At 43.5% G+C, this 13,999-nt stretch overlaps 1 protein-coding gene across 4 annotated transcripts in view; it reads left to right on the forward strand.

Annotated features, from left to right (window-relative positions):
• The window catches only part of NCALD (neurocalcin delta), a 53,370-nt gene that overhangs the window by 34,618 nt on the left and 4,753 nt on the right, over nucleotides 1–13,999 (forward strand). For all 4 annotated transcript variants that reach the window (XM_083749860.1, XM_083749859.1, XM_083749861.1 and 1 more), the window contains exon 2: nucleotides 11,702–12,098. In XM_083749860.1, the coding sequence (XP_083605986.1) occupies nucleotides 11,721–12,098 (378 nt within the window). In that variant the 5' untranslated portion in view covers nucleotides 11,702–11,720. The remainder of the gene's footprint in view (nucleotides 1–11,701; nucleotides 12,099–13,999) is intronic.

Genomic DNA, 13,999 nt, shown 5'->3' on the forward strand with positions numbered 1-13,999 from the left:
TTTTGCCAGCTCCCCTGCTGTGATCTTAACCCTCCTGCCTTTCCTGCGCTTTAGCGAAACAGACGAAGGTACAAAAGTTGTGTGCGTTCCCATCAGAGTTCCCATCATATAGTATTATGGTTCGACAGTCACTTTGTTCCCTGTAATGATCAGCCTGTAGCAGCAGATTCTATAAAAACAGCTGATTTTCTAGTATCTTAAAACCCAGCTCTCCGGGAGAGAGAAAAGCATTTTGTGTTTATTCACATGACCACATAGATTTCCTTTAGACATTGCAATGTTCTTGCTGCTTGGGTCTTAAATTCTGTTTTTAGATTGGGGGGGGGGGTTTCAACTTTGTTTTAATGCCACAACACTAATTTAGTTGCTGCTTTGTTGTGTTTTTTTATGATTGGAGTCTTTGGGTTTTTTTTTATTTTGAATATATCCTACCTTTCCCCCCATAACCAGGACTCAAGGCAGCTCACAAAAATTAAAATGCACATGGCTAAAAACATTAAAAGTTATGGTTGAAAAATAATTAAACTATCTGTGCTTTGAAGATTGCACAGTTGAAAAAGTGGCATATCGATATTTTGCTAAGTTTATCCCATGGAACTCCTACAACAATGAACAGCTCCTCATTCTATGGATAGGGCCAGTCTTGTGGAGCTACAGTCATACCTCAGGTTACAAATGCTTTGGGTTGCGTGATTTCAGGTTGTGCACTGCACCAAACCCGGAAGTACTGGAACGGGTTACTTCCAGGTTTTGGCGCTTGCGCAGAAGTGCTAAATCGCACTTTGCGCATGCGCAGAAGTGCCGAATTGCAATCCGCATGTGTGCAGATGCGACACTGCGGGTTGCGGGCGTGCTTCCTGCATGGATCACGTTCGCAACCCGAGCATCCACTGTATATCATTTGAGATCTCTCTCTCTCTCTCTCTCTCTCTCTCTCTCTCTCTCTCACACACACACACACACACACACACACACACACTGGCAGGATGACAATTTCTGCTCCATGTTTTTTCATACATAAGTTTGATTTATTCATATAATCTGTTGAAATACCTAATTCAAATATTATTAGTACTACGGTACTGTCATTATTGTTTAAATAACTGTTCTCACGAAGTAAGCATTTCTAAACGTAATGTAATCCTTATATACATTTTATATGCATTTTGGTACATTTATTCTGAGCTGAGAATTGCATAACAAAATTCAGAGAAGGGCAGAGTCTGCAGGGTAGCAGCTGTATTCTGATCCACGGGTTAGGAGTCCAGGAGCTATAGCTCAGGCCGATACACATTGGAATTTACAAACAATAAAAAATGGTTTGAGTAACCTTAAGGTCCTGCATTTCAACTTTTCAGCAGGTGCATAGGATGATCCCACAGAAAGCAGCTTCCACAGCCCAGCTGTGATATCGGAAGGGCACCTTGCTGTATTGTTAGCACTTGATTGCTCTTAGCAAGTTAAAGCTGGGCTTCATAGATTCGTTCCTGTGCAACCTGGGCCAATCAACAAATAAGATCTGCAGGCAACAGGGAAGAATTTGCTAATCTACACTTGGGAAAAGATAGTTCTATGGTGGGGGACTGGGGATCTCTAGCAGAGACTTCTCAGCACACTCACCAAACTACAGTCCCCCAAGATTCTTTGGAAGAAACCATAACATACTGGTATCAAAAGAGATACAAAATGGGCATGTTAGATGTACCCCAATGGTGATGGGCTGTGGGAACATGGGTGATTCTCAGTTGGTTGACACGAGTATTTTATAGCAGTGTGCATTCCTGCATCTCTGCTATTTTCATGGTGAGGAAATTAGAGAGCAAAATTATGTCTGAAGGACCACAACTAAGTTTTTATCCCATATGTTTGAGAGAGTAGAACAGATTTTCATGAAATCTACCCAAGCAGTGTTTGGGGGAATCAAGCTAAGCTTGTCAAGATTGAACTCTGATTATGACAATATGTTGGGGTTTTCTCTACATTAGCTTTATTCCCACTGGAGAATTTTGAGTCTGCATGCTCAAGAATGATAGTTCAATCTCCAAAAAGTACCATATTTGCTGAATGCTGGAAGGGTAGCATTCTGTTATGAAACACACACACACAGTGGCACCTTAAAAAACTAGCAGATTTATTGTGGCATGTGTTACATGAAGCTGTTATCCTCAAGCCTTTGAGTCTCACTGTTTACAGCTCCCTGACACACACACGTGTGTGTTTGTGTGTGTGTGTGTGTGTGTGTGTGTGTGTGTATCTATCTGTCTATAACACTTCATGCATTCAAGGAAATTTCATCTAGCCCACAAAAGTTGACTCCACTATGTGTCTTTTATGCTGGCAGTCCTTTAGAGACTGTTTCTTATATTTACTTTGAAATCTCGAAAATGGGATTCAATCTCCCTCAGTTAGCTGCAGAGTCTAGATTTTCATCTAACAAAAATGAAAACACTGTTAAAATTATGTGGAGATTAGGGAGGAGCTGAAATTGCTCAGAAGACGACATTCTTCTGAGAAAATTGCTTAACTGCTTGAAAAAGAAAAGCCACGCTATACAGAATATTCCTTTGAAAATTCCACACCATTTTTTGTGTGGTGGTTGCTATTCACCTCCCCTCCAATACCCCAGAGCGATGCTTGGTTTTGGCCCTTCCAGATGATGCAAAATAGTGGACAGGGTAACAATGCATTTCCTGTAAAGAAAGAATGACCACCTACAAAAAAGGGGGGGGGGGGACCTATGCCACTGCTGCTGGGAGAACTTCCCCTCTCCCTGCAGAAATTCATTTTGATTCCTACCCCCACTCATTTCTGGAGTATTTCATGAGACCATTTCAGCAAGGCTATGGTAGGATCTACAACAGCAAGAAATCAATGTGCATGTTAGGCTTTAACAAATTTAGTGTGCAATAAACTTACATTGTGAGGTGGCCTGTTTTGCTAGTGCTTGGTGCATCAGTACCAGCAATGCAAGCGTGAATGGGATTGACAATGATTTGAAATGAGCTGGTGGATGTCTTAAGTTGCAGAGTATTGCCATCCTGCCATATCCAACTGTAATATTATAGCCATGAATGAAATAATATAGTGAGCAACTGAAATAATGGGTGTTCCAAAGTTTTAATCAGAGTTGTTGTTGTTTAGTCGTTTACTCGTGTCCGACTCTTCATGACCCCACGGACCAGAGCACGCCAGGCACTCCTGTCTTCCACTGCCTCCCACAGTTTGGTCAAACTCATGTTTGTAGCTTCAAGAACACTGCCCAACCATCTCGTCCTCTGTCGTCCCCTTCTCCTTGTGCCCTCCATCTTTCCCAACATCAGGGTCTTTTCCAGGGAGTCTTCTCTTCTCATGAGGTGGCCAAAGTATTGGGGGCTCAGCTTCAGGATCTGTCCTTCCAGTGAATCAGAGTAGGCCCATTAAAATGAGCAGACATGAAGAAGTTAGCCCCATTAATTTCAGTGGGCTCCTGAGTAAAACTTAGCTTAATACTTCCCAATGTTTAATATTGTATTTTTAAATTGCTGTAGCCTACCCTTATGGTGAGGGACAGGTAAGAAATCAAATACTGGTAAATAAATAGGTCACCAAACTGATTGAGGCTGTTAAGAAATATCTTCTATAAATTGAATTGCAATAGAAAGCAAGAAATCATCGACTGCAAAAAGATTTTCAGGGGGAAAAGAAAAGTAATGGGGGGGGGGGAACTACAATGGAAAGTGCAATCACTTGAGGACAGAGGCACCAGCTTCTCCAGAGGACCAGCAGGGGCTGATGCATCGTGACGCAATATCCTCTGAATATTGATGGAGCCTGGATCCCTAAAAAATATGGGGGGATGAAACTGCCTCAGCCCCTAGGAGCCAGCACCTATGCTTGAGTGCAAACATGGTATAACCCTCTGCAGATTTTGTGCAAAACCAATCAATATGTGTTTCAACTGGAAGCAAGCTATGGGTTGTATTCGGAGCTGATCCACTGAAATTAAGGAACGTAAGTTAGTCAGGTCCATTAACTGTTCTGAGTAGGACTAGCGTTGAATACCACCCTGTGTACCTGCATCCGTGAAGTCTGAAAACTCTTTGCTACACAGTACTCAGGTGATCTGTCCTGATTCTAAAGTCGCATCCTCCCCGCTGATGAAAGCACTGCTGCTGCTGCTGCTGCTGCTGTTCCCCAGCCTCCTGCCAGGAGAGCACAAAAGAATGATAAGGAGAAGTAAGAGACAGCATAGAGCAGCTGTAGCACATCCATGCCAGAGTAAATCTAAAGGGACAAAGGCTTCTCTTTTGATGTTGGAATCCATAAACATCCCTAAGCTGCTGGTTAAAAAAAGAAGAAGATGGATGTGTGCAGCTGCTCCTGTTTGAACTATCCTCTTTTTCCCCTTCTTTTTTAAAGGACAAAGACTTGGGAGCTGGGGGGGGGGGGGGGAGGTTTGCTTTTAGGTTGTGCACAGCGTGAGCCAACATGAGCAAATAGCAATGTGCAATTTCATAGTAGCAATACAGTCCCTGCCCAGAGGAACGGTAAACATGCACACTTTTAACTAGTGGAGAATCTTTCTTCCTTTATATGATGTTACAGTCTTACTTCTAGCATTTCATTGGAGCTATAAGGGGGAAATTCTTTGCATGATGTGAATTACTGCTAAAGTCTTAATTTTAAGAACACGTTTTAGCTTTCTAAAAATGTAGTTCAACCACAGTGTGGCATTTATTGCTCTTCTGGCAGTGTAGCTGCCTGTGCTTGGTTCATATTGTGCCATTATCTAAATGTCTAGGGTAGGAAATGCTGGGAAAACACAGACAATATTTTATTACTACTTGGCAAGCTCAGCCATTGTATTGTCCTACCAAGCACCAAGAAAGGAAACCCTACACCAGTTCAGAAATCTGGAAAACAGGGACCCTGTTCAGAAGTAATGCTCATGCAGGGCTGTCGACTCCTAGGGGCCGAGGCAGTTTTGGGCCCCTGAATATATTTTTTGAGGCGGCTGGGCCCTGAGCTTCCCTTCCAGTCCCTCACAGCAAGTGAGCAGCTGAGAGCAACTTCTAGGCAGCAGCCCCAAGCAAGGGAAGGTGTTCAGTCTCCCATCTATTTATTTATTTAGCGGCAACCCTCTTAAAAGGGCCGTGCACAAGTATAGCATGTGTAATACAATATTCCTGTATTGGAATAAGATGGGGAATGACGGTAACGTTCCATTCAACATATGGCAGGAAGCTACAGATGATGGATTTTTTGTTGGGGTTATGTTCAGCGAGGCAAATTTCTGCTATGCTGGCACAATTAATACTCAAAGCATTGCAATTACGAGGATGCTAATGCCATCACTATAGGCTGCAAGAAACAAAACACTTATAATAGTTGGTTTACAATTCATAAATCCTCCTAAACTTTGCTCAGAGCAGAGCTACTGAAATAAATGGACCTACGTTAAGTCATGTTGGTTGATTCCAATGGGACCACTGTGAGCAGGATTATCGTTGGAGCCAGCCTTATATCTCCCGTGTTGCCGGCCACCATGGGGCTTGGAGTCCCAAATGTTGTTTTTTTCTTCTGGTGTTGTTTTCAATCTGCTTGTTTTTCATCCATAGCAAATGCTTCTTGTTTGCCACTTGTGGTGGGAGAAAGACTTGCCACTAGGAATGCATGGGCGTTGCCAGTGTAATAAATGCAGTGCTAGAAGTAAAAAGGTAAAGGACCCCTGACAGTTAAGTCCAATCGCAAACAACTCTGGGGTTGCAGTGCTCATCTCGCTTTACAGGCCGAGGGAGCCATTGTTTGTCCGCTCTGCAGACAGTTTTTCCAGGTCATGTGGTCAGCATGACTAAGCCGCTTCTGGCGCAACAGAACACTGAAACCAGAGCAGCGCACGGAAACGCCGTTTACCTTCCTGCCAGAGCAGTACCCATTTATCTACTTGCACTTTTGGGGGAGCTTTCGAACTTCTAGATTAACAGGAGCTGGGACAGAGCAACAGGAGCTCACCCCATTGCAGGGATTCGAACTGCTGACCTCCTGATCGGGAAGCCCAAGAGGCTCAGTGGTTTAGACCACAGCGCCACCCATGTCCCATGTTAGAAGTAGATTTAAAGTAAAGGCTTTCAATATATTATGAGATTTCACCTTTGTTAAAAGCACTTTTTCCATAAGCAGGCTAAATTCTCCTCTGAAAACACCAGGCTGGAAAATTAAGCAGACCCCCTTAAACTCCAGTGGAAATTCTGGAGTGGATCTGAAGTGCTTGTAATGGACTGAAACATTAAGTCCTGGGAAGCCTCGCCAGACATCGTTTCCAGTTTGTTAGCTGTGCTTTGGTTGAGCGCCCCTCCCCAAAGCAGAAGTGAGCAGCTGCTAAAGGTAATAATACCCTGAGCTCATGAACAGCGACAAGATAGAGAATGAGAGAGGAAACTGGAGAGCTTGAAATTTACTCCGATAGCCTGTTGTGAATTATTGACACACATTCTTTTGGATTGGTTTGCAGTGTTAATTGTCAAATGCACCTTCCTATATCGGAGAGCGAGAGTTTGTGGTGTGCAATGGCTCGATGTACTGTACATGATGAGATGCAGAGAGCATTGACTGTGTGCTGTTGGAGTGAGTCTGCATTAACGATCAAGTCCCGGAGACATCAGAATTAGAAGCTATTGGGAGAGAAAGGAAGAAGCTGTTTGAGAGGAAAATATATTGATGTCGCTAGGTGCATCGTTTGAACAGAGAAGCCATGTTGAGCATCATTAAGCAGCTCAAGGCAATTAAGTACAAAGCAGTGAATGCTACCGCCAAAACCCTCATTATGTACGGCATTGCCTAGTCTAGTTCTACAAAGGAACTGCAAGTATTTTGGAGGGGGAAGTAGAAGGGGAATATCCTACACACACTCACCCAACAAACTATTGGGATCCAAAGGAGATGGGCAATTGTCACCACAGAGCAAAATGCTTCAGAGGATCAGTCCACTCTTAAGAGGTGATGCAAGGACAGTGATTTGCTGGATTCCTGTCTGTGCCCTTTTCCTGATGACTCTGCTCACACAGTGACTCAGTATCTGGTTCTCTCCAGATTTTGTGGACTACAGCTCCCATCAGCCACAGCCAGCATGGCTAGTGGGTTGGGATGATGGGAACTGCAATTCAACAATACCTGAGAAGGCGCCACATTGACTACCCCTGTGATAAATATGGTTCTTGATTGTTGGCTGTGGAGCTCAGTCAGAGAACCATGCCTGTCTCCAAATGCCTGGTGCACTAGCTGTGATGATATCTGGAACCAAAGTTCTCGAAAACACCTAAGTGCAAATGTGTTGTAAGTGGCTGTGGCGAGAGGCTTGTGTTCAGTGTGGCCATGAGCTCCTGGAAGGAGGGGTCAGATTGGCTGAGCAATTGGCCTTTTCAAGCAGGCAATCTGTGATCCTAGGCAGTGTTTCTCAAACTTGGGTCCCCAGCTGTTGTTGGACTACAACTCCCATCATCCCTGACTATTAGCCTTTTTAGTTGGGGATGATGGGAGTTGTAGTCCAACAACAGCTGGAGACCCAAGTTTCAGAAACACTTTGGCAGAATATGCTTCTATCTTCAAAAGCCCCCTGCCTGAGATGCAGAATAAGACAGCACCCTTATTTCAGATACAGAAGATTGTTGGGTTGGCAGTTGAATCGGATTTTGACACTGGTTGTGGGCCATTCTCCTTCTGAGAGTAACACGGCAGCTTAGGGGGCAGAGGAAGGCTATTTTCCCACACTGCCCCTCCCTGTCCCGCAAGATCTGCCACCTGAAGCAACCCCCTGACTCTGCCTTATGAGAGGGCCGGCCCTCGATCGTTGGGCTCTCGTCCTGATTAAGCACAGCATTGGAGGGATGCACAATCGGAGGTACTTTAGGTTTATGTCTACACCCATTGTTTTCCTTCTAGCCTTTTGTAGTGGGTTACCTGAGCTGCCCCTGTGAGGTAGGTTCTGCTGAAACTTGGCATTTGGTTTCCTCAAGTTTCCTTCCTTTGCTGCTGAGTTTTCTTGGTTGGAGAAATGCACTGCATAGCAACCATACCTGCCCTGTCCTGGCTTAGATTAAGGCATCCAGGAGAGCCTCAATTGAAGCTGTGGCACTTACTGGAACGGCAAGCAGGTCACATCCAGGAGAACAGAGTCAAGCCAAGGTAGGCTGTGCCAGATCACAACCAGCAGCGCTCTATCTGTCCAGATCCTATGTAGGTCACTTTGGCTTAAACTCACCCACTGAGAACTTATATCTCAGTAGCATGGAGAGGCCTTACCAGTGTCAGCTGGTCTGGACCTGCTGTCAACTGCACCCCTTCTGAGGACCTTTCTGTTTCTTAAAGGTCCATTGCCCGATTCTCTAGCTTTTGGCCCAGACAGTGTGGGAGCAATGAGGATTGCATTGGGTTGGGTGTCCTCTGGGGTTGAAGACTCAAGTGTAAAGTAGGGATGCCACATTTCAAAAAGTGAAAATCCTGACGCAAAAGTTGTTGAGCTTTAAATCTCCCCCCAAAAATGAAGTTTTTGAGCTATTTTTAAGGAAATTCCAACATGGGTTCCAATACATCTGGGTTTTCTGAAGGATGAATCCTGGATATATCTGGGAAATCCCGAATGTATGGCAGCCCTAGGTAAACTCTGTCCTCTGACCTAGAATCCTGGAATGGGGGCAAGGGGGTTATGGGTGATGCCTCCCCCCCTTCTGAGTCTTCCTCTGAGCCAAAGGGGGGCATTGAGGCCAGAGGCTATGACAAGAGCTGCTTTGAGAGTCAATCCAGTTGTTGTAAGGAAGGGTTGCTGAGTGAGACCTCCAGTGGTGGTGACCGAATGCTCAAGTGGAGATAGAAAAGTTAGACAGGTAGAGTTTTGCTGCAAGCAGGGAAGGCCAAGAAAATAAAGACAGAATTTTAGCACACAACAAGATTTCTTGAGCCTGCTCTCACATACTAAAATCAAATAAATAAAAATTAAAAACCCAGTAAGAGTCGGTGTGATGTAGCTTAACGTGTCAGACTGGAACTCCTGGGCTGCAGTCTCCAATTGGCCATGAAATTATCTCAGTGACCATAGGCCAGTCGCCACTTCTCAGGCTACCCTACCTTACAGGTTTGGAGGAAAGTGGGATATTTATGGAATGAAAAATTGAAGATCTGCTGGGTGGGGGCAATTCAGTGTTTTTGCCTTCAGAGTCACATGTACACAACTTGCTGATAGTCCCCACTTTAAAATACATTTAATTATAAATGTGCTTTTAATACACAATTTGTGGCATTCATTTGTCCAATTCATTTTTTTCTGATCACAGAAAAAAAAAGTACATTGGTACCTTGGGTTACAGATGCTTCAGGTTACAGACGCTTCAGATTACAGACTCCACTAACCCAGAAATAATACCTCGGGTTAAGAACTTTGCTTCAGAGTGAGAACAGAAATAATGCTCCGGTGACGCGGCAGCAGCAGGAGGCCCCATTAGCTAAAGTGGTACCTCAGGTTAAGAACAGTTTCAGGTTAAGAACGGACCTCCGGAACGAATTAAGTTCTTAACCCGAGGTACCACTGTATTCCATAAGGTAGTTATGTCCTGGGAGATGGCAGACCTAATTACTGGGGAATAATCAGTATCCAAAGGAATGTTGTTGTGTTTTTTAAAAACAACAACAACAACAACAACAACAACAACAACAACAACAACAATGGAATTGAGGGGTCCTTTCTAAGTGTCCTGTTTTTGGAACTCTTTGGAAAATTAATTAAACTGCCCTTTAATGCAAAGAGTTTGCCTTCTGAAACAATGTTTAATGGTTGAAGGCACTGCTCTTTGCTGGACCCATTTTGCAACGTGGATGTAGCAATTTTCGTTCCATGGAAGTAGCTCTGATGATTTAATTGAAAAAATTGGATATTAGAGCTGCATTTGGGTATTTAATGGTTAATTTAAGGAAAAAAGGCTTTCCAGTTTTATCAATGCTATACTTCTTATTGGCTGGGCTTTTAAAAAAAGAGATTTTTAAAGAATCTTGCCTAAACCAATTTATAGCTACTAATTGGTTTTGAAACCTGACCCATGAGGGATATGCAGGGAATGAAAAATACATTTCATGTTTAATCCTTAATCTTCTGCCCTAATGACATCCCATAACTTTGATTTCTACCTTAAAAGAATTATGCATAAGAAAAAAGTAATCTCATGAGCTTCTGACTGTAACATTTATAGGAGCCTGATGAAGAACATAATCTTGGCATTGGTATTTGAATTAACATTCCACATTCTACAGTGGAAATGTAATTTTTACATCAGATTAGTATTGCTAGACCAATTGGTGCTTAGTATGATTTTGCAATAATTTATATAGCTGTCAAAAGAGCATAGAAAGAAGCTGCTTAAATTCTGAGTCAGACGACTGCTCCACCGCCCAGCTCAGCATTATTTACAAACTTTGCAGTGACTGGCAGTGGCCCTCCAAGATTTCCAGTGGGAATCTTCCCCACTTCTGCTTGGAGTTGCTGCAGATTCAACCAAGAACCTCTTGCATGCAAAGGCCATGTTCTACCACTAAAGCATAGAATTGAGGGGTTGGAAGGGACTCAAGGATCATCTAGTTCAACCCCCTGCAATACAGGGATCTCAGCATGACATTCAGCCACTTTTGAAACTCCAAAAAAGGAGGGCGACAGAAGACGCAGATTTGCATAAAATATGTGTGCGGATTTATATGTACAAATGCAAACTTGGAAATAAGTGCAGTACAGTGGTACCTTGGGTTACAGATGCTTCAGGTTATAGACTATGCTAACCCAGAAATATTACCTCGGGTTAAGAACTTTGCTTCAGGATGAGAACAGAAATCGTGTGGCGGTGGCAGCGGGAGGCCCCATTAGCTAAAGCAGTACCTCAGGTTAAGAACAGTTTCAGGTTAAGAAAGGACCTCCAGAACAAATTAAGTTCTTAACCCGAGGTACCACTGTAATTTAAATAGAAATACAACGTTCCATTGTAGTGAGGAAATCTCACCGGGTGACAACTCAGTCTGCTGTCCAGGGTCTCCCTGTTGATGGACAACTTCAAGGCCTTGTTAGTTGGGCTGATCCTGACTTGCCAGGCCCTCGCCTCAAGAAATTTCATCCTCTTGTATGAAGAAAGCATAAAGACTAGGGGTGGGGGGTGGGCACAGCTATTTGGCCAGAGAGAGTGAGAGGCAGAATTTTGCGCATTGATTCAAATGAGCAGTGGGGAAATCTTAGTAGCAGGCCTTAGTTTATTCAGTTTTTAAAGCTAATATTTTATTGAAGCCTCCTATATCATTGTATTATACAGGAACTTGCAATGTGCCATAATTTGCAATCAATCATTAATTGAAGTTTGGTCCACTTGCAATACATAGTGCTTTTCTTGTAAGCACCAGGAGATCCCTAGCTACTCCCTACTGCAACCTCTCATGCCCCCACCCAAGTCTCCTGAAGTGGCTTTTGAGGGGAAATAGTCAGCAATGAAGGTCAGCTTGTCTTCATTGGCAGACACAGGCCTCTTTGAGATCCTGGTTTGAGATGCTACACCAAGGGGCACCCTGAGCTGGTTCAACTAAACTGTTAATTCAAATCAACCCTTTATCAGACTGTTTGAAGGCCCACAACGTTCATCACCGGCCTCCGGTTTTGTAAGCAATTCATTAACTTGCTTTTCTCTCCACCTCCCTTCCCTAGATAAGATCCCGACTCCAACATGGGGAAACAGAACAGCAAGTTGCGCCCCGAAGTCATGCAGGATTTGCTAGAAAGCACAGATTTTACAGAACACGAAATCCAGGAATGGTACAAAGGCTTTCTGAGAGACTGTCCAAGCGGACATTTGTCCATGGAGGAGTTTAAGAAAATCTATGGGAATTTTTTCCCTTACGGGGACGCTTCTAAATTTGCCGAACATGTCTTCCGCACGTTTGATGCGAACGGCGACGGAACGATAGACTTCAGAGAATTTATCATTGCCTTGAGCGTAACATCCCGAGGGAAACTGGAGCAGAAGCTGAAATGGGCATTCAGCATGTATGACCTAGATGGAAACGGCTACATCAGCAAGGCGGAGATGTTGGAAATAGTTCAGGTAGGTGTTACTTCCAAGATGTTTGTTCTTTCCTTCAAAAAGAAAAAGAAAGAAAGAATGCCGTTTAATGAACAATGATTGAGCAATAAAGCCTTCAGTATGCTTGGTCTTCCATAGGTTTTTGTTGTTGTTTAGTCGTTTAGTTGTGTCCGACTCTTCGTGACCCCATGGACCAGAGCGTGCCAGGCACTTCTGTCCTCCACTGCCTCCCGCAGTTTGGTCAAACTCATGCTGGTAGCTTCAAGAACACCATCCAACCAGCTCGTCCTCTGTCGTCCCCTTCTCCTTGTGCCCTCAATCTTTCCCAACATCAGGGTCTTTTCCAGGGAGACTTCTCTTCTCATGAGGTCCCCAAAGTATTGGAGCCTCAGCTTCAGGATCTGTCCTTCCAGTGAGCACTCAGGGCTGATTTCCTTAAGAATGGAAAGGTTTGATCTTCTTGCAGTCCATGGGACTCTCAAGAGTCTCCTCCAGCACCATAATTCAAAAGCATCAATTCTTCGGCGATCAGCCTTCTTTATGGTCCAGCTCTCACTTCCATACTGGGAAAACCATAGCTTTTACTATACGGACATTTGTTGGCAAGGTGATGTCTCTACTTTTTAAGATGCTGTCTAGGTTTGTCATTGCTCATCTTTAACAACTGCAGGGCTGGAGAACCCGTGGCCCACCAGAGAGTGTTGAGCTCCCAACTCCCTTCAATCGTAGCCAGTATGACCATTGTTTAGGGATGACGGGATCTGAAGTCCAACAGTCTGGATGACCACAGGTTTCCCCATACCTGAAAAGTAAAACACCCAGACCTGCCTAGATCTTTGAATATGCACCTCCCTGGAGTTGTACCTGTCACTTCAAATAGACTCTTGGAATAAGCTGTGTCTTACCTAACAGCTTCCTTCCTCTGGTTCAACACATCAAGCTAATAAATTGTAAGGCTCTTTGTCAGCTAGAATTCCTATCTCTGTGACCGCAGGACAGATCTCTTGTCTGTTTCATGAATAGGGATGGACAAATCTGTACATTTTGGTTTCTTTCCACTTCTCATTTTCTCAATCTTAAATTCAGCTCTCCCCATTTCTACATTAGTTTCCTAATTTTTATTTTGAAAGACCATGTGAAAAATGTATATGCATTGTGTGTGTGTGTGTGTGTGTGTGTGTGTGTGTGTGTTTCTCCTTCGTGCTCAATCATTGCAAGCAATTTCCTCTAATACAATTTGCACTAATAAAGGAATATTTGTGTGCACTTTAAGTAATTTCCCCTCCCCCCAATCCTTAGTTGTTGATGGAATATTAATTGCACATCTGTAGAAATGATTAGAAAGTGTATTTTATCTTTATCTTTTTTTTTATCATGATCCTTTATTTTTGACTGCTTTGATGGCCTCAGACTGTGGAGCAGCTTATCAATTTGAAAAGTAAATAAAACAAAATACACTTTATCTGATTCAGAGAAAGCCATGTTACCCTTAATTAGAAAAATACGTTGTCGTTCTTGTTTCCAAATGGGAGTTTAATCAGAAAAAAACTATAGTAGAAAGCAGCCATAAAACTCTTGGTACCCTTTCAAAGTGTGAGAGCCAATGAATGGCTGTTTATACTGGTGTGTTCCTGGGTGTGCATGTAGAAGGGGGGGGAGGAATCTACTCTGCTCAGATTCCAAAGTGGATTCACCCGATCTCATCCAGGTGCACCATGACCCAGGTTGCATCAGTGGTCCATTTCGGAAACCACAGAATGCTGAACTAGATGGGTGTTAGTCGGATCCAGCGGGGATCTTTCTAACATTCTTATGTAGCTGATTCTATCCAGAAGAGTGGTACTTCGGGTTCCATACGCTTCAGGTTACACTCTCCGCTAACCCAGAAATTGTACCTCGGCTTAAGAACTTTGCTTCAGGAT

The sequence above is a fragment of the Podarcis gaigeae genome (genome assembly GCF_964106915.1).
Source record: "Podarcis gaigeae genome assembly, chromosome: 7".
NCBI lineage: Eukaryota > Metazoa > Chordata > Lepidosauria > Squamata > Lacertidae > Podarcis > Podarcis gaigeae.